The sequence below is a fragment of the Silurus meridionalis genome, chromosome 28 (genome assembly GCF_014805685.1).
Source record: "Silurus meridionalis isolate SWU-2019-XX chromosome 28, ASM1480568v1, whole genome shotgun sequence".
NCBI lineage: Eukaryota > Metazoa > Chordata > Actinopteri > Siluriformes > Siluridae > Silurus > Silurus meridionalis.
This window is the reverse complement of record NC_060911.1, coordinates 1432051-1453588: the sequence shown is the minus strand read 5'-3', so window position 1 is coordinate 1453588 and position 21538 is coordinate 1432051. Positions and strand designations below refer to the sequence as shown.

Here is a 21538-nt window from a genome sequence, read left to right as displayed (position 1 = left end):
TCCTGCTATAGAACCAGATTGAGCACCTTTGTGATGGATGTGAATGCTGGGGGCACCCCAGGAACCTCCTCATCTTACCTACATAAGAATCTGAATTTACTACGACCCTTGTGAATTAATCTCCACAAAATCTAGTGGAACATCTTCCCAGAAGAGTGGAGCTTGATAGAAGAGCGAATGGAGACTACGTGTGGAATGGGAGGTCCATAAACCTTTTTCCTTATAGAGTAACCTGATATGATCATATTGTATATATGAAACAATAAGAAGAAACCATGGTGGGAGTTCTTCTTGTGTGTAAACTGAAATTAGAAAGTTCTGAATAAAGAACCAGAGGCACATCAGAACCCAAGCACAATAGAAATTTGGATCTGGATTCCCATTCAGACCTTCACACATTTTCTGGTTCCTCTATACTTTTTTGCAGACAGGTTAATATAAGCGTGGCCTCGTCAGGTTTTTCTGTAAATATGTTTCCGGTTGTCGTCTAATAGAGATGGTGCGATAGTGACAATTTCAGACCACCTGACTTTGGTTGGAGGGCAGAGATGGTATCATCAGCCTCTTTGCGAATGAAGTACAGGTGGCATTTTGAAAATGAGAATCGAACACGGATTCTCGGTCCCTCGGGCGCGACAATCCGCAAATCCACAAACTCTCATCAAGATGTTTACAGTCCAATTGCATATGATATTTACCGATCACTGATGTGGATAACGAAGATTTCACTTTGTCAAAGTCGAGATAGGGAAATACGACATGACCGGTAGTGATACATTCCCAAATGGAAAAGGCAGAACAATCCATTTCCAACGTCTGTGCAAATTCCGGTGTGCAATAAAGCCGGCAAATCCCTTTTCAAATCTCTCAATTTCTCTCCTCATCCTGCTCGGTCCACCTGTAATTAATCTCTGGAGGGAGAGTAAAGCCATCACAATGCTGTCAATATGAAGTCCTTTGTACTGCACTCCTGTGTGTGTGTGTGTGTGTGTGTGTGTGTGTGTGTGTTTGTGTGTGTGTGCAAAACCCATTCCAGCTCCAACAGACTCCAATATGGCCGCTGTCACAGTCGCTGTTAGCTAGAAAGGACATTTTCTCTACTTTGCCGTAATCTATCAAGCTGATTTAAGGATTGAAAGGAAATCTTTTCTTTTTTTCAGGAAAGCGCAATCGTTTAAATCGCAAGCTTCAAACTTAAATATCAAACTCAAAGAAAAACGCTACCTTTCCGTATTTTAGCATCAGCCTCAAGAGCGTCAAAGTGCTGGAGAGAAACAAAATAAAGGATCTTGTTTAATAAAAATGTGCAGTATCACTTTCAAACGAAGGCCATAGTTTTAATAAACTATATTTGAATCACATCTTTAAGTGGTTTGATTGATGAAAAGGTCAAGGGTTCAAGTCCCTATTGCCATGCGGCCACTCTTGGGCCCTTGAACAAGGCCCTTAACGCTCTGTGCTCCAGGGGGGCTGTGACCCTGCGATTATGTGGAGATTTGTGTGAGATTCATTCAGCCACAAGGGTGTTAATTAAATCAGGTACTGATGTAGATGAGGTGAGGAGGTTCCTGGGATGCATCCAGCGTTCACATTCATCTTTGGATTCATCTATAGATCTTTTGAGATCAGAGCTCTATAGCTGGGGATCTTCCTCTCCAAAACATGTAAAGCAGATCTTCATGAAGTTTGCTTTGTGCACATTGTCATGCTCCAACAGGTTTGAGTTTCTAAGTTCAAGTGAATGCAGAATTTTATTCTACCGCATCCAAAGATGTCCGATACAATTGTGTGCCTCCAGATTTGTGGTAACAGTTTAAAGATCCACCACATAGGGCAGGAACAGTCAGGGGCTTTACCTGGATTGGAAGTTGTGGAAGATCTCCTGCTCTAGAGCTCCAACTAGTAAAGAACGTTGGGATGAATGTGAACACTAACTGCACCCCAGGATCTCCTCACCTCACCTAAACCAGTACCTGACTTTACTACCACCCTTGTGTCTAAGAGAATCTCCACATAATTGACTGGAACATCTTCCCAGAACAGTTGAGCTGATTATAACAGACAATGTGGACTATGTTCAACAAGAAGCATGTAGCAATCTGATGGTCTGGTGTCCTCAAGCTTTTGTCTATACAGTGTGCATTTGTATATGAATCACACCAACATGTACCATGAGTGAGCATTAGATCTTTGGAGGTGCAGATACAATTTATTATCATTATTCAAGTTTGTTTATTGAGCTCTATTTTCTTCAGAATGACTCCGAGGCATTGTGTCATCTTCTAATGAAACCTGAATAAAGCACTTAATAGATGTAGATTCCAGCTCAAGATAAGTCACTCATCTCTTTTTACTTTAGTTGCTTAGTCGTCTCTCAGTGTGAAGGGATGAAGTTGCCTCAGGCCTTCATTATCATTCATTATACACCAAAGACGATGAAAAATCAGCACCAACAGGACCAGGCTCAGTCAAACACTCCTCCCTCTCTGACTGCCATATCTGGCAAGATGAGTATAAAGGATTTGTTGCTTTTGCACCTTGTGTTGTTTGCTAATCCTATCTGGGTTTGTGATCTTTAGGATTTTGAACGGGAGCAGAAACCCTGAGTCGTCCAAACTTCTTCACACAAATGAGATGATGGACTGTGCAGGGCAAGACAACCCATAATTCCCCTGTCCATTACAGCCTCGCCTCGTTCCCCGGTGAAGACAAGTTGTCCGCTCTTCATCACAAACGTCTGGAGATCCGATGTGACCCGAGTCAGGAGGGGGTCAGATCCTCTTGATTCAGTTTGACTTGTGAAGTGAATCCAATTACGACAAGCTAATTAGTTGGAATTTGAATGATGAGCTCTCGAATCGGTGTGATGCAAACGCGGCCGAGCAGAACCGGAGTGGAACCGGCGACGACCCCGCCTCGCTTTCAAGAGGAAAAAGTCTGGAGTCTCAGTGGAGCCGAGCCGGGTGGAACTTGATTGGTTTTGACTGACGGATGACGGGACTACGGTCCGGTGATCATCCATCTGCTCCGTGCTCTGCTGCTGGGAGACGGATTGCGTGATGAAGCCGAACAGTTAAACGGAAGGGCTGTGATCTAAACGTCGATAGATTCCTTGCTCTCGTGGAAAGAGCAATGGTTGGAAAGTTTGAGTGCTGTAATATCATCTTGCTATCCAAACACCCAATCCATGCATGCAACATACCTCGGTACCTTGAACTTACGAAACCTGAACTACCCAGAATGAAGGCAAAATCATCTGCAGCTGGTTACTTTATTAGGTCAATATTCCTGTTCATCACAATCAGATAAAACAATCTGAAAAAAAGTGACTTGTTTTTCTTTCCATCTGTTGCTATAGCGTGCATCTTTACTCAATAAACTGCTCTCGGAATACATATCAGAGCAATGAGACCACTTTCGTCGTTCGCTCCATTTCTTATTCAGCGTTGATTAGCCGGCAGAGACGTGTCGAGAAAGCCGTAATCAGGAAAAATAAAAGCGAGAGCTCCGGCAATTACGGATATTGACCCACCGAAGGGAAAAGAAAAAAGGCGATAAATTAAAACGTGACTCTGTGACAAGCCAGGAATCGCAGAGAGAGCCTTGAAGAGGAATATTATTCCAAAAGGTCATTCCTTTCTCTGGAGTAAAGCTGAGGGGAAAGTGTTTTTACCTAACAATATCTATGCTGTAAAAAAAAAAACTATACAACATGCCATAACCCAACCTCGGCATTATTACAGTCAATTTACTTCCAGTTACAGCAAACTCAAAAGACTGTGTAAACACCTGAGATTGGTCTTTTTACACATTCCACATTTAGTCCCTATTTGCTGTTAGAACAAACTCCACTCTTCTGGGAAGATTTCCTCTATATTTTGGAAAGTACTTGTCGAGATTCATTCAGCTACAAGGGTGTTGTTACTGATGGAGGTGAAATGAGGTGAGGAAGCCTAGGGTGTAGCCAGCGTAAAAAAATTCATCCCAATGGTCTTTATTGGGGTTGACTTCAGAGCTTTATAGCAGACTACTCAAGATTTTCCAGGCCATCCCATGTGAAGCAGATCTTCCTGGAGCTGGATTTGTGCACAGGGACACTGTCATGCTAGAACAAGTTTGGGTCTGCTAGTTCAAGTAAACAAAATCACATTGCTGAAAAAAGTCAGGTGTCCCAATAGTTTTGACAGCCCATATATTATATATATATATATATATATATATATATATATATATATATATATATATATATATATATATAGTTTCTATTTTGCTCATACCCATCTGTAAAAATCAGATACGCCCATATATTCCATCGCTACCAATCAAAGAAAAGCCTGAATATTCTTTTCGATGGTCCACCCGATGTTCCTACACACACTTCGCATCTGTAACTGCAGACACGCCCATCTGTCCCCTTCATAAACATGCCTTTATATTCTGCTCAAAGACAAGCCCATTTGCCTGTAGCCCAGAGACACTCCTACATATTTTACTCAGACACGCCCATTTCGAACACTTGAAGACACGGTCATGCGTCCTGATTCCAAAAGTCCCCGCTTTGTCCCACTCAGACATAGCGATAGACAGACTTATAGACATGACTATCTGTCTCACACAAACACACCTACTATACTACTATATTATACACCGATTAGTCAAAAGCCCAGGTTTCTACCTTGCTAACTGTGATAGCTAACTGTGCTAGCTAACTGTGCTAGCTAACTGTGCTAGGCTCCAGTGATCTCTACTGAGAGTTACAGGAGAAGATTAAACTATGAATATAAGTTTTTGTTGAATATATGTGGATTTACATACACAATGGAGACAGTCCATTGGTCAGAATATTGGATCTGTTCATGGAATTTGTTCATGAAATCTGTTCATGGGATCTGTTCATGGAATTGTTCATGGGATCTGTTTATGGAATCTGTTCATAGGATCTGTTCATGAAATCAGTCTATGAAATCAGTTCATGGGATTCATTCATAAAATTTGGCAATGGGATCTTTCAATAGGATCCATAAATGGAATCCGTCTATGAAATAGTTTCTATTTCCTCCATAAAACAGGATTATTCCTGAAGTCAGAAACTCAGTAAACATTAGTAAAACATCAGTAAATTCACTGTCCATCATAATTCACTTGAGTAAACTTCTGGGAGAACTCTGGCTTTTAACCACGCCTCTTCCTACAAAAGATGCGACTTCCTGGCACACACTATTTATTAAACTGATGGACATCTGGGCTCTGAGATCGGCGCACATATTTATGAACATCAGCGTGGCGGTGTAAAACTAAACCCTCCTGAAAGAGCTCAGACTTCAGCTCCACTTAACGTCAAATCACCGCCAAGGCATGAGACGAGGAATTAAATTACATGTGAGTTCCGGTGTCTATCCAGAAATCGAGGGATACCGCTGGGTTCATGAGACACCCATGACTTTACCTCAAACATCTAAGAGGAGGCCATGACGAGAATAAAAGAGAGAGGAAGGAATTCTAATGATTCAACAAAAGTTCATGTTTAAACAATGAGTTCAATTCATAAATTTTAATCCGCTGGGATAAAACTCAACACGCTCGGAGCTTGTCTCACATAAACGTCAATGAGTGCAGTATGAATAACAAAACGTCGCGAGAGCACGTGTGGAATATGAAGCTCTTAGATCAGGGTTCAGTCTTAGGTTTTAAAAGAGTCACTTGTTTGTGGATCCTTTATTTATCACATCTGTTCTTCATCCTGCTATTCTTTTACTAACATTCACTTTATTCTTTTATTCTCTCCTTTTGAATTTTTTTTTTCAACAACAGTATGGGGTTTTTATATTTATGTATTCCATCCATCTATCCATCTATCCATCTATCCATCCATCCATCCATCCATCCATCCATCCATCCACTTTTGCACTGGACTCTACATGAAACACTTGTAATTTTCAGAAACAATCACAAAGGTAAAAAATTAATTAATATAAAAATGTGGATGTTACAACAACAACAAGAACAATGACATAAATAAATGAAAAAATTTAAATTAAAAACTGAATAAAAAAAAAAAAAAAACTCCTGCAAAATCTTGGTAGCTTTTATATATATATATATATATTTTGCTGAACTCCGTATTAAACCAGCTGTATATCATTAGCCGCTAATGGACTCCATTAGTTCATTATGTGTATCATTGACTTTAACTGCATAATTCTGAGAGAAAGAAGAGAGAGAGAGAGAGAGAGAGAGAGAGAGAGAGAGAGAAGAGGGAGATATTATTCCTCTCTACCCCAACCACCAGCTTTCAAAAAAGTTAAAGCCAAATAGAGTGAAAGAAAAACAGCTCATAACTAGCATAATTAGCGAGAAGCTCATGAGCAGGATGTTCTGCGGCTCGCTAACGAACTCCGCTTTAATTAAACGGTGCGAGAGATAAAGCGAGTTCACGTCTCATCTTGTCACGTCTCATCACGTCACGTCACTTCACGTCACGTCACATCCTGCACTTTAATGAAAGAGCAATTCGGTGTGGAGAAGTGAATTAAAATAATCAGCCGGAGCCTGAGGGGACGAGCGCAATGCAGCGATGCTAAATACAATTAAAGAACAGAAAACAAAAAAAACAAAGCAAGATGAAGAATCCGGACAGGAACCGACACACACACACACACACACACACACACACACACACACACACACACACACACTTAAATTTGCACATTGTCTCTCACTCTGAGACTCACTTTAGATCTTGGAACGGTTCGGCTCGAATGTGTGGCGTCTCAACCGAATGAGCAAAAACAACTCCTCGTTACCTACAGAGAGAGAGAGAGAGAGAGAGAGAGAGAGAGAGAGAGAGAGAGAGAGACCCATTAAGAAAGCTATATAAGTGAGATGACCAAATGAGAGAAGAGAAGATTTGAAGAAAGGAATAGGAATGAGTATAAGGAAGTGAGTGAACACTAGCAGAAGAAGAAAAAGGAAACAGAACATAAATGAAAAGAATGAGAACAGTAAAAAGAAGGTGTGTGACATTTAGGCAGGTGGATAGATAGATAGATAGATAGATAGATAGATAGATAGATAGATAGATAGATAGATAGATAGATAGATAGATAGATAGATAGATAGATAGATAGATAGAGAGAGAGACAGACAGACAGACAGACAGACAGACAGACAGACAGACAGACAGACAGACAGACAGACAGGTGCTGATTTCATCACATTACAGTTCTCAACAAAAGGCTCTATTTGTTCTGAAATTCTTTCTTTCAGTCTTTTCTACTTCTGTACTCTCTTTTGTTTAAAAACCTTCTCTCTCTCTCTCTCTCTCTCTCTCTCTCTCTCTATCTTTTACTGTCTCTTTTACACATCTCTCTCTCACACACACAGAGAGAGAGAGAGAGAGAGCGTGAGAGATGTGTGTAAAAGAGAGAGAGAGACACTGAGAAAGTGTTTAATCTGATTCAGAGATGCGAGAAGATGGAAATGTAATTTTCTTAAAACTTGTGTGTGTGTGTGTGTGTGTGTGTGTGTGTGTCTGTGTGTGTATATGTGTGTGTGTGTGTGTGTGTAAGAGTGTGTGTGTGTTTGTGTGTGTGTGTGTGAGTGTGAGTGTGTGTGTGTGTGTGTTACCTGTCACTCTCAGCTTCTCAGTGCCGATGCTGATCTCATTCTCATCTGCGGAGAACAGCACTCTGTCTCCATCTGAGCTCCGGACCTCAAACCTCTGGCACTGAGCCTCCACTGTCTCCGATCCTGTAACACACACACACACACACACACACACACACACACACACACACACACAGGTTCAGATGATCCACTGATCTGCAGAGCATCTCATCATTTTTGTGCACTTTTCTGGCCACAAGCTTCAGAGAGTTCAGTCCTGCAGTCTGATTGGTTCTCTGCATAACCATCACACACCACACACCAACACAATCAGCAAAACAATGCAGCTATCAATCTGTTTATCTCTATATCTCTCTGCCTACCCATCCACGTCTGTCCATTCATTAATCCATGTTTGCCTGTCGGTCTGCCGTCTCTCTATCCATCAATCTGTAAGTCTGTATGTCTGTCCATCCATCAACCCACACATTCATATGCCCAAATGTCTGTCCATCCATATACAATATGTCTGTATGGCTATCTTCCTCTCCATCCATCTATCTATATGTCTGTCCATCTGTCTATCCATATGTCTGTCCTTCTGTCCATCCATCTATCCATCAGTCAGACCAAAGTGTTTAAAATCCGTGTTGAAACAGTGCAGATGTCATTGTTTCTTGCCAGTTTCTTGATGCAGTAAAAAAAAAAAACAGGCTGTTTTTATAAACCAGAAATTCAACAAGCTGCTGCTGCTTCAAGCTTTAAATTGTCCCAAAAAGAATTCAGAAAAAAAGTGTGTGAAGAATATATTTTTAAGTATTTTGTAAAAAAAAATATCTAGATCTTCTTCCTTCTGGTAGCTAAACTTAGCATTAAAAGCAACCATTAATGGATAAAAAGTATCTGTTTCTTTCAGTAAAAATGGCTGTTGTCAGAGTGTGTTATTCTTTTTCCGATTGTTTTTCCTCTGTGTAAGAGGACAAAATTGTTTCTTTATATCTGATGAAAAGCTGATGGTTGTTGGTAGTGAAGTCCCACTGAGAGGTGCAACATCAGAAATAACATCTGCTCTACAAAACCCCCTGAGGGATTATCACAAATATCCACTCTGTCCTCAATGTGTGTGTGTGTGTGTGTGTGTGTGTGTGTGTGTGTGTGTGTGTGTGTGTGTGTGTGTGTGGTGGGCATCTTGAGAAATGTCTGCCTAGGCTGGGATTGTATGCTATTTGCCGCTACGCTAGCTCCAATTTAAGACACAACACCGGAGGATTGGACAGTGTGTGTGTTTGTCCAGAGGATGTGATAGAGGACGCAGTGGACCATCGCTTCTCTAATCTCCTGCAGCAGAGACTCGTGGGAAATGGAGTTTTTTTCCGCTAGGATCAGCAGGATAAATGAAGCCGCTATGCTTTTCCGCTCGCCGGCTCAATCAGGGTGCTGAAAAAGCGCTCAGCGCCGAGCCACTTGAAGAACGCCGGACCACTTTTTGCGGCCCTGTACCACACAAGGGCACTCGAGTTTGATTCGGACACGGCGGAGTCAGACTTCAAGGCCTGAGGTTAGAGAAACACGGTAAGTAACCCCTTTGCACACACTTGACTCCGAAGTCAGAGTCATTGCCGGGGCTTTTGGTGAGAGTGTGGAGAGTGTGGAGTGTGTGGAGAGCATGGGGAGCGTGGAGTGTGTGGAGAGCATGGAGAGTATGGCCGACTTTGTAATCAGAGTCGGTGCTTTCTTATTAGCATGGCTTTTCTACTCTGAAATTCTTCTAGTCATCAAAGCACACAGTCACTTGACAAATCAGAAACTTTGACAAAGTTGAATTAAATCAGGTCGAATAAGGCAGGGGGACTGCTGACTCCAGCCAGAGGCACCATAATTCCATGAACATAACATGTCTCCAGAAACAAGAAGACTTTTGGCAAATGGTTTGCCCCCAGTGAAAGAACATTTGGTAACCATACACTCCAACAAATACTGCCAGAATAACTCCGTGGTTAAATGTCCGAGTTACTGATCAGAAGCCCAGAGGTTCAAACTGCCACTCTTTAGGACCCTTGAGCAAGGCCCTAAACTCTCTGTGCTCCAGGGGCACTGAATCATGGCTAACCTTCTAATCTGACTCCAGCTTCCTTTGAAATGCAAATAAAAACTGTGCTACAGTGTAGAAATATTACTAATAAAAAGCCCCTTTACCTCCTTCTTCTCTGAACCTATGCTAGATATTAAGAAACAAGCCTTGCAGCCAAGTGTGGCATCTTGAAGAAGTCCTAAGACTCTGATCATTCTGGTGGAGCTGTCCAGTTCTGAAATTAAAACAAAGTGAGGCATCTTGAAGAAATCCAGAGATTGTGGTGGATTGGTCTGCTAATAAAGCTATCTTAGACCTAAACTATGGGTGATCCTCAGCGAAAAAAGAGTGAGACTGGAGAAGAGAAAGTTGAAAAGAAGAAGAGCAAGGTATTACAGTGAGAGAGGAAAGGGAAGTGTAAATTGACCTCATATTTGTTTCATGCTGCGGGTGGATAGACAGAGATTTGAGAACAGCGGTGCTTCACTTTAGACTTGGAGAGTGCCTTGGTGATAAAACAGCATGAGCAGGGCCTCTGTGACACACACACACACACACACACACATCCACACACACACACACCCACACACACACATACACACACTATATTATTCATTCAATGCTATCTATCATATCCTTAACACCTGAAACTGACCTTGGGGAAGAAGAAAGGAAAATCCAGAGATATTTATTTTGTCTGTGAGTGGGTGTCTTTTCCTCCGTACCTGACCCCTACCCCTCCCAAACCGTTGTGGTTTATTCCACTCTTTTTTTTGGTCTCTCCGTCTCAAATTACACGTCAGCAGCAATTTCGTGGTCACCACTTAAAGATCCAAAGTGATCTGTCACTCTTCATAAGGTGAAGCATCGCCTCAACATTACACTGGCTTTTTGTCCTTTCTAACGCTAACCAGCTGGCAAAACATTGTGAACATTAACGTCAAACCATCAGTTAGCATAACCGCCATACAAATTATGCTAATTGGGCTTGATCTCTGTTCTTCTTTGGAGCTCAAAATCAGGGCCGCAAATGAGACTTGAAAATGAGTACCCTTTTCCAGCTGGAACGATTCTTGAACGAGGCTTGCTTGTAATTTTTAAGTCGAAAAGATTTCATGTCTGAAGTGTTGTGTCACCTTTTATTAGCGAATCCTCATCTGTACCGGGGACCTAATCTTGATAAAATGTTTGCTACAAATCTGGGCTATTTTTCACAAAGTTCTACAGCTCAAAACATTTGTAAAGGTCTATGCAAGGTAGTAGTCATAACAGCGAACACATGCTTCCTGTGAGACATGTGAAGTCAACTGCATATTTACAACCTGCTAGTTTTATCCACTTTGCTTTACATGGAAGAGCATAGACATGGATATTGACTGGTGTCTCTATGATTGACAGGACAGATTCAATTCTGTTTTATTTCTATAGAGATTTTTACAATGGACATTGTCTCAAAGCAGCTTTACAGAATGTAAGGATTATAGAAGAAAATTTATTTTCCAGTGAGCAAACCTAAGGATACTGTAGCAATGAAAACTCCCTTAGATGGTATGAAGAAGAAAACCTGGGAGGAACCAGACTCAAAAGGGGAACCCATCCTCATTTGGGTGACACAAGAATGTAATTATAAATCATTAAAACATTACGAGCACTCGCCTATGTGATTATGAGTAATGTCCTTTCTACAGTTTTCTACAGTCAGTTGGAGTTGTGGAACCAGGAGCTCCTCAGCAACTCATAAATGAGATAATCATCTGAGCTTATTAGATATTCAACACCAAAACAAGATGTCCTCCATGCAGTCTTTATGCAGTCTTTCGGACTCACAATCCACAAAGAAATGCGTTTCAGTTTCATCACACAATAAGGTACAAGAGACATTTCAGTTATTCAGTAGGAGTCTCCAGTGTCTGTTGTCCAGGGTTCTGAAATCTTCAGAATGGAGCTGCTAAATGGACAAAAATTACCAAGTCAATTGATGGTTCTTATAAGAAACCCAACTTACCCTAAACAATTGGCCTCCATCTTAATCATGAATAATTAAAAAAATGTGTAATGTTGTGTGAAGCCATGAAGCCCAAATCGGTAGCACAAACTAAATCGACCCCAATTACGAAGGCCAAGGAGGGATTAAAGAGGAAAATCCGAAGATAAAGTGAGACTAATTTTGATCATGCTGATAGGACGAGGTAGGGGAGTGCCTGTAGGACAGCGCTCGGCTTTCACTCACTTAATCCACACTTGATTGCATCCACACTTCCATGCTGAGAAAGATTTCTATACAGGAGGTGACGCCACTCCGGGGGAAGACGGCCTCCAATCACAAACAAAGATGCAGTTGCCAAAAAACCCACGTATGGAACCATATGCTTATTTAATTACCTCATGGAAATGGTTATGCTAATTAAACAAGCTGAGTGGGTTTGTTTGCTTCGGCATAATTTAATAGTACAGGTCAGTTTGTAGGTAATTGAACAAAATGGCTGTGAAGGTTGATGGTATTGGCATCCATACTGGCTAAAGCTCGTAGAAATCACAGCCCTTTTTATACTTAACGTTCCATTTTTACGAGATAGACAGTAATTGGACAGTCACCCACTGTGCATCACAGAATCATTAGCAAACAAAACCTTTTTTTTTTTTTTTTTTACAAGCCTGGATGTGGAATTTGCATCTACATCCTGTAGTTTTTTTTCTCTCAAGGTAAGGAGTACGCAAAGTGCTAAAGCCGGTAACGCAGGCCATGAAAAGATATTCAACCCTGTAAAAGAACACCATAAAGAGAAGCATAAAGCATCACAACCTCACAGGGTTCAATACAAAACCCCCAGCCAGTGGACAGCTACAAAACCCATAAATACAGCTTATAGAGTGCTGAAAAAAGGATATCAAAATTCTATAGAGTGCTGAAATATTATGGAGAGAGAAACAGTGAGGTGAGGTGCAAAGAAGGACAGGGTATGCTTTATATTAGTGGTATAGTTGGTAAGAACCAGGGTTTAAAATAAACACCCTGAAACGAAACAGGGGCATCTGTGGGGGCAACACAAGTTTATTACGTTTCATAAATTCAATGTTTCATAAATGATGTTTCCTCAATTAGGTGAGACATTTCCTGTTAAACTAGATCCACACTGTGATTTTGGCCAATTTTTAAAATCCTATAAGATTTCTATAATGTGTCTTTAGTCTCTGATCACTGGTTTGTTCACCGACTACCGATTAATCGCTGTTGTAATAATTTCCTGCTGAATGAGATCTGAAGATTTTAGACTCTTTCCTCCAGGGTGACGTCTCCTACGACGACCGGCAAACCAAGAACCAATACCAAACCTTTAAACCGCCTCAGCGAAAATGACAAAACAAGTCGGTGGACAGTACAGCAAGAAGAGAATCTTATGGAGGGAAAAGGAGTGTTTGACTGACTTTTTATTATCGAGGCGTTGTGACCAAAATAAACGTTACAAAACGTTACAGAACGTTTCAGTTGCTGCTAGTTACCGTTATCAAGAGAATGCGGGTCTGAATGTGTCAAGGGCTGATGATGTTAAACATGGGATGGGTCTTTTTCCTGTGTGGTCAGTTTTTGACTTTGGTACAATCTGACATTATGACAGCTGAGATCCTAAAGTCTAACAACAGGAACCTGCCTGTTCTATTGCAAAAAAGCAACAATTCTTTGGCCATTATTAAATTTCACATTAGGAAGTTAGAAACCAGCTCATGTTCTTGTGTTACCGTGCCATGGATGGAAAATCTAACAAAGACCAGCTCCTTTAGAAGAACTGGGATCAGAAGTGTAGTGGTTTAGACTCATTGTCCAACACCACTGCAATTGCGACTGCCACCACTGGGTTACTGATTGGAAGATTTGAGGTTTAAGTATAAAACTGCCACTATTGGGCCCCTAAGCAAGGCCCTTAGCACTCTCTGCTACACACTAGAAACCTGCCTGGGGCAAGCTGTTCATCTAAGCCTTGCTTCCTGAACAATTCAATTGTGAGATAGTAAGATACAAAGGTCACAAGTTCAAATCCCAGCCACACCACAAATTTGCTCAATCTACCTTTAATGATATGTTATTATTAATAATTAATGATATTCATCTATATCTAGTCATCTATTTTTTAATATTGTCATTTTTAAATTCACACCAATGCAAGTGTGATTTTATCAAGGAACCACTAGCCACGCCTCCCTCCAAGGCTTAAACTCTCACTCAGCCTCTCCCTGCTCTAATCACCTACACCTGTTCCCCATTACCTTTCCCCTTTATAAGGTCCCGATTCCACCTGACTCACTGTCGGATCTACTCATTACCTTGAGAGATCTACCGGACTGCCATGCGCCGCTTCAGAGGAAGTGCTCAAGATAGGTTTGCCTTTAACTGTTTACATTGGCGATCATCCCTGGACTACCCTCATTATGGATTCTACCCGCATTATGGTTTATACCTGCTCTCAGGTTTGTACTTCTCCTCAAGCCTCTGCGTTGTATATGTTCAGACTAAATAAAGGCAAGGTGTTTAACCATACTCCGGTTTCCGACTCTTGGTCTATCCGTGACAGATTTACAAAAGAATAACATGCATGTAGACTATAATCAACTAAATTCAGACTTAGAATCAGTAGACTTCAATCCCATACACATGTTTTTTTATAATTCCAATTCCAGTCTGCTAGAGCACCAAACCGAACTCCATTATTTATAAAATGGACTACAGACTCTATGGGAATCTTATTTTTTTATTTTTATTCCTATTGCATTTTAAGAATTTCAATCATCCTTCGGTCTCCGTACCCATTAATTAGATACTTCATTATTTAAAGAAAAAAAAACCAGGCCATCTTTAAAATTCTGCTCCGAAATGATCAAGATGTCATCAAAACCCGCCGGATTCTCTTTAGTGAAAGACAAAAACAACCCGAGGGAGTTATTCATATTTATGCAAAAAAAGGATGCCGTATGCATGATCACACGAGTCGAATTTACCCACGGCTGCTTTTAGTCGTTAACAAGCTGTGGGGTTTTTTTTCTTTTCGTACACTTCTCTCTTTTTTTCTTCATTTTATTCTGCAATCATGTTGGATTATGTTCTATTTTCATACAACACACGTCATGGGTTCTCGGCTAAACACTTGGGTTGGAGAGATTAGCAATCTGCTGGTTTGTGTAAACAAATTCAGAAACCTGGTTTGTTGCTCTTCTTTTTTGCTTTTCACAGACTTGTAGAAACGCAATTAAACTTATATAAAAACATGGCCACCACCTTGAAAGCTCCCGTTGCTCAGTCTGTCTGTGCAACAAAAGAAAAAGTAAAAGAACCACCCCTGAAATTGGAAACAACAACAACAAATGGAGAACAACAACAACAAAGGGACACAGAGAACACAATGCTAGGCAAAGGCTAAGACATGAAAACATGAACATGAAAAAAACAAGGACAATGATTACACATGTCCCTCAAAACAAAACTCTAACAACATATATGAAGCACTTCGGGTTCATAGAAGTCAAACAGAACCTTGGACAATTCCTGCTCAAACATTATATATTAGTCGTATATACTGGAGTTTCACTTTGAATGTAAATTAGATATAAGGATTGAGTATTACCCAAATGGTCAGGCGCTACTTTTGTTTAGCTAGACATCTTTCTAAATGCTAATCATGGTCACATACTCCTTGGCTCAGATGATGGCCCTTGATGTCCTGCTGGCAATCCCATGCTATACAGGTACAGTTCATTCCGGTGGTATTCTTCAAGATAATACTGGACGGCCTTCGAAAATAATTACGCCATCTTGAGACTGAAAAGGATCTGACAGGTTTTACAGTGGAGGCAGTTTTCATTTTCTTAGACAAGTGTGCAAAATCAAAACAGGAAACAGTACATACAACAAAAGAAATCACTTACATTTGAGAGAGTGTGTGACCTGAAGGAGTATAGTCCAAGAAAGCAATGAAAAGAGGTGCCCTCTGGTGATCTAAAGGGGTAACGTCCAATGTAGCCATGAAATGGGGTGCCCTCTGGTAATTTAAATCGGTTTCGTCCAACTTAGCCATGAAAAGGGGTGCCCTGTGGTGATCTAAAGGGGTAAAGTCTAATGTAGCCTTGAAAAGGGGTCCCCTCTGTTGATCTAAAGGGTAAAGTCTAATGTAGCCTTGAAAAGGGGTGCCCTCTGTTGATCTAAAGAGGTTTAGTCCAACATAGCCATTAAAAAGGGGGGCCCTCTGGTGATCTAAAGGGGTATAGTCCAATGTAGCTATGAAAAGGGGTGCCCATTGTGACCTGGGGAGGTATAGTCCAAGAGAACCATGAAGAGGGGTGCCCTCTGGTGATCTAAAGGGGTAAAGTCTAATGTAGCCTTGAAAAGGGGTGCCCTCTGTTGATCTAAAGAGGTTTAGTCCAACATAGCCATTAAAAGGGGGGCCCTCTGGTGATCTAAAGGGGTATAGTCCAATGTAGCTATGAAAAGGGGTGCCCATGGTGACCTGTAGAGGTATAGTCCAAGAGAACCATGAAGAGTGGTGCCCTCTGGTGACATGGAAGGATATAGTCCAAGGTGATCCGGAGGGGTATAGTTCAAGGTGTCCACGAAAAGGGGTGCCCTCTGGTAACCTAAAGGTGTATTTTCCAAGGTAGCTATGAAAAGGGGTGCCCATGGTGACCGGGAGGGGTATAGTCTAAGAGGGCCATGAAAAGGGGGGCCCTCTGGTGGTCTGGAGGGATATAGTCCAAGGTAACTTGGAGGGGTATAGGCCAAGGTAGCCATGAATAGGGTGTACTTTGATGGCCTGGAGGGGTATAGTCCAAGGTGATTATTAAAAGGGGGGCCCTCTGATGACCTGAAAGGCTACAGACCAATCTGGCGTTAAAAAAGTCCAGTATGAGAGATTTCACATGGCCTGTGCTTCACCCTTCCTTTGACTTTATGAAGTTTGACCTTTGGACTGTTTATGATATGGATTTTCGCAATGTGTATGGTATTTTGTTATTAACCTTTCTGAGCGTGGATCCTTGAACATCTCCAAGACCCGATTCTTTACTAAATTGGTTGATTTTTTAACATCTAGAATGAACTGAAAGCAAGTTGTCTAATGAAATTGCTTTGTCTTGTTTCGAAGTCAATGTTAGATCAAAGCCTTTGCGTGAGCTCGTGTGGATATGAGCAGCATCTCGGGTACTCAGGCCATGGCGAACGAAGCGATGTTGTTCTTAACTTGGCCCAAAGGCAGCTGCTATACTTTACAGAAAAACACAAAATGGGGCTCAGTAACAAAACGCTAATCTGTTAAGCACTTGTATGAAAAGGGCATTGATTGTAAGCAGACAGGATGAACACTCTGTGTCATGGGTTGTATTTATTTTTTTTAAGTGATGCATTTCACACCCACTTGAGCACGTTTCGAAAAAATCTGGAGCACAATCAGCCCTGATCTGATGGAAACACAGAGCTTGGGCGACTTATTCGATAAGAAAGGATTACTCTCATTCCCAATCAGAGCCACTCCAGAACCATCCAGCGCCGAGTGTCTTTATACCAACGCAATCCGAGACAATCCAAGGTTATTCCATTCCATCACGACGAGGACGATAATGAATCACAAGTGAGAATTAACTCTGGGGTACGGATTCAGTCTGCGTCAGAAGCGAGCACTGAAACTGAAATCCCGTCAAAACGGTTGTTTGATGAATAAAAATGTTGAGTGTGCGATTTTTAACCTCCTTCGGCCGCTTTCTTTTTCATTTCTGTAGTAAAATTCAGAAAACCAAATGAAGAGTTGAGCCATAAAAAAAAATCATTTAAAGAACAAAGATATTCATTCAAATTGATTTCTATAGTAACGGCTCATTCGGAGAACCTTGACTCATGACAGTGCAGCAATCCAGAACTTTGAATCATCTTATCAAGTTTGGCAATGACACGACCGTGGTGGTTTAAATTAGCAAGAACGATGACTCAGCATACAGCGAGGAAGTGCAGGGGCTAAAGAACTGGTGTAAATCCAAAGACTTGTCTCTGGACTTCAGAAGGACAAAAAGGAATCACTCCCAGCTGAATATCATAACGATTGTCAAGAACAAGCCATTCCTTGCTGTTCCCCCATGGAGACCCTTACCTGTTCCCTAAACTCCACCTCTATAACAAGGAAATCCCAGCAGGAAATCCCAGCTCTCTTTTATCTTCCTCAGAACATTCTCCAGAATGAATGTTGAGAGCATCCTGAGCACCTATAGTGGATATTTAAGATGGATGGAAAGATCTTCAGGGTTTTGCTTCCCTTAACCACTGACATTTACACAGCAAGTGTTCATATCCGCAAAACCAGCAGCATTGTGGATGATTACACACACACACACACACACACACACACACACACACACACACACACACCTATAAATAGAAATCGAAGCAGTCAAACACTCAGAGCCAAACTGTGTAACAATCAATCAATCAATCAATCAATCAACCTGTCTATCTATCTATCTATCTATCTATCTATCTATCTATCTATCTATCTATCTATCTATCTATCTATCTATCTATCTATCTCTCAGTAGAAGTGTAGATGTAACGAGGTGTAATAAATGAGTAATGAAAATGAAGCAATATTTTGATCATTCAGTCAGTTTTACTCTGCAAACATCAATAACAACTTGAGCTCCTCAGTTCTGAAAGTGATCAAGGTAGAAGGTGATCATGGTAGAAGGTGATCATGGTAGAAGGTGATCATTCACAGCTCGATGTGAGGCCTTACACCATTCTAATGCTCCTAACTTCACCTTGGGCTGTTCTTAGTTTACCAACGTCCTGCAACACCTCACACCCACAGCTGGAGTATCGCCAGGACAACGTGAGAGAAACACTCTGAGAGAGCGGCGTGTTGGGGTTTAATCTCCCCGGCAAAAAAAAATGTAAATAAAAACTCCTGACACAGAAAAAAATCCGAGACACGAAAAAAAAAAGAGATAAAAGCAAAAAAAAAGATTTATGATCTGCAAAAGATAAATTATTTATCTGAACCTGATCAGAGGCATTAATAAAGAGCAAAGAGGGAAAAAGATGAAGCAGCATCACCTGCATTAATCAGAGAGTGTGTGTGTGTGTGTGTGTGTGTGTGTGTGTGTGTGTGTGTGTGTGTGTGTGGGATTGCGAGACATGTATAATCAAAGTTGCTGTCATAACCTGCAAATGACTGATGTGTTTATTCACACACACAAACACACACACACACACACACACACACACACACACACACACACACACACACACACACGTGCGCGGTGCCCTCTATCACTGACATTTCTCGAGCGCATATGCATGCAAATTCTTCATAACCCCATCACACACACACACACACACACACACACACACACACACACACACACACACACACACACACACACGAGCGTAGGAGTGTTTGCCACAGCATGTTACTACACCGAGCTTCATCTCACTCTAATGAGAAAGGATGATGAAACACTGTTCTACGGCACAATGTGAAATTGCGTAACCTGCCTACTGATGAGTCACTCTGACACACACACACACACACACACACACACACACACACACACACACACACACACACACACACACACACACACACACACACACACACACACACACACACCACATTTGAAGCGCAAGCCACTGCAACAGAGCCTGAGATTCTTCTAAACCTGGTAGCTCTTCTACAGCATGTGTGTTTGTGTGTGTGTGTGTGTGTGTGTGTGTGTGTGTGTGAGCGTGTCATCACCACCACCGTCACCTCACTGTCCTGATGCTTTCCCAAAATTGCATTTTGACCTTTTACTGACTCTCTCTTGTTCTCTCTCTCCTCTTCTATCCCTCGTTCCCTCACCGACCGTAATGAAATTCTGTGACACGGAAAACCAGTGCAGTGGAAATGAAAAGTCGATAAAGAGAAACATCCTGAAGTGGACACATGGAGAGAGTGAGAGAAAAATGTGGGAAGGAAGGAAGGAAGGAAGGAAGGAAGGAAGGAGGGAAAGAAAGAAAGAAAGAAAGAAAGAAAGAAAGAAAGAAAGAAAGAAAGAAAGAAAGAAAGAAAGAAAGACTGGGTTTCCACTGTACCTAGCAACACTAGCAAGCATTTTCTGTTAGCAAGTTTATAATAAATTATATAGAAGTGTTAAGTATTAGCATTAGCCACTACCTGTGCACCTCATTTAACACATTTAGCATGATCGTCAGTCCAGTAGCTTGTAGCTAACATGGACTGACTGCTAAACTTACCTCATTGCAAGTAGCAAAACTAAATGATGTTTAAAACTTGTGTTTCTGAGTGTAGCACTGTATAGGTTTAGCATTGAGTTAGCTTATCACTGGGTTAGATTAGCGCTGTGTTAGCTTAGCGCTGTGAGGTGTCAGTGGTAAGAATTGATGCTAACACAGTGCCAGTTTTTTATTAAAGGTCATACAGTGACCTGAACAGAAGGCAGCAGTGCTAATGCACATACATCACGCTAATAACACCAGGACCATGATCCTCTGCTCTTTACACTTATAATCACTGTCCTCCATTACCCACAATGCACTGCAGCACACACACACACACACACACACACACACACACACACACACACACACACACACGCACACAATGTGGAGATTGATGTTATTTCTTATAACGAATTCAATGACAGAGAGAGAAATAAAAACACAGACACATTACAGGGAAATAAACAAAGACTGAGGGGGCAGACAAACAAATAGAGACAGAGAGAGAGAGACACAAACAGAGACAGATAGGGGGACAGGCAGTGACCCAGACAAACAGACAGACAGACCGACAGAGAGACAGAGACAGAGACATACAGTGACAGACAGAGAGAGAGACAGAGAGAGAGACAGATAGACAGAGACAGAGAGAGACAGTGTCTCTTGTGTACAGTTCTCTTTTTCCACATTGGACTGTAACACATTATACAGAAGGTTTACTGGCAGCACTATAATGTGTTTTGTAATGTATTATGTCTTGTGTCTGCACTGTTTGCACTTTATGTGGCTGAAACAACGTTCTTTAGTGATGTAGCTCTATGTGGTGTAGCTTCGTGTTGTGTTGTGTGATGTAGCTCTGTGTCGTGTTGTGTTATGTAGCTCTATGTTGTGTTGTTTGTTGTAGCTTTATGTTGTGTGATGTAACTCTGTGTCGTGTTGTGTTATGTAGCTCTATGTTGTGTTGTTTGATGTAGCTCTATGTTGTGTGATGTAGCTCTATGTTGTGTTGTGTGATGTAGCTCTATGTTGTGTTGTGTGATGTAGCTCTATGTTGTGTTGTGTAGCTCTATGTTGTGTTGTGTGATGTAGCTCTATGTTGTGTTGTGTAGCTCTATGTTGTGTTGTGTGATGTGATGTAGCTCTATGTTGTGTGATGTAGCTCTGTGTTGTGTGATGTGATGTAGCTCTATGTTGTGTTGTGTGATGTAGCTTTATGTTGTGTTGTCTGATGTAGCTCTGTGTTGTTTGGTGTAGCTCTATGTTGTGTTGTGTGATGTAGCTCTATGTTGTGTTGTTTGATGTAGCTCTATGTTGTGATGTAGCTCAGTGTTGTGTTGTGTGATGTAGCTCTATGTTGTGTGGTGTAGCTCTATGTTGTGTTGTGTGATGTAGCTCTATGTTGTGTGATGTAGCTCTGTGTTGTGTTGTGTGATGTAGCTCTATGTTGTGTGATGTAGCTCTGTGTTGTGTTGTGTGATGTAGCTCTATGTTGTGTAATGTAAATGTCTCATTTTACTGTGTACTGTGAGATTTGTGTACAGTGTAGCTCTGTGTTGTGTGATGTAGCTCTATGTTGTTTGGTGTAGCTCTATGTTGTGTTGTGTGATGTAGCT

General features: G+C 41.3%; 1 protein-coding gene across 1 annotated transcript in view; it reads right to left on the bottom strand.

The window, feature by feature from the left end:
* LOC124381501 (zeta-sarcoglycan) overlaps nt 1-21538 on the bottom strand; it is a 138461-nt gene that overhangs the window by 19333 nt on the left and 97590 nt on the right. The window contains exons 5-6 of the mRNA XM_046843208.1: nt 7622-7749; nt 6732-6799 (exon numbers count right to left, since the gene is read on the bottom strand). Of these exons, the coding sequence (XP_046699164.1) occupies nt 6732-6799; nt 7622-7749 (196 nt within the window). The remainder of the gene's footprint in view (nt 1-6731; nt 6800-7621; nt 7750-21538) is intronic.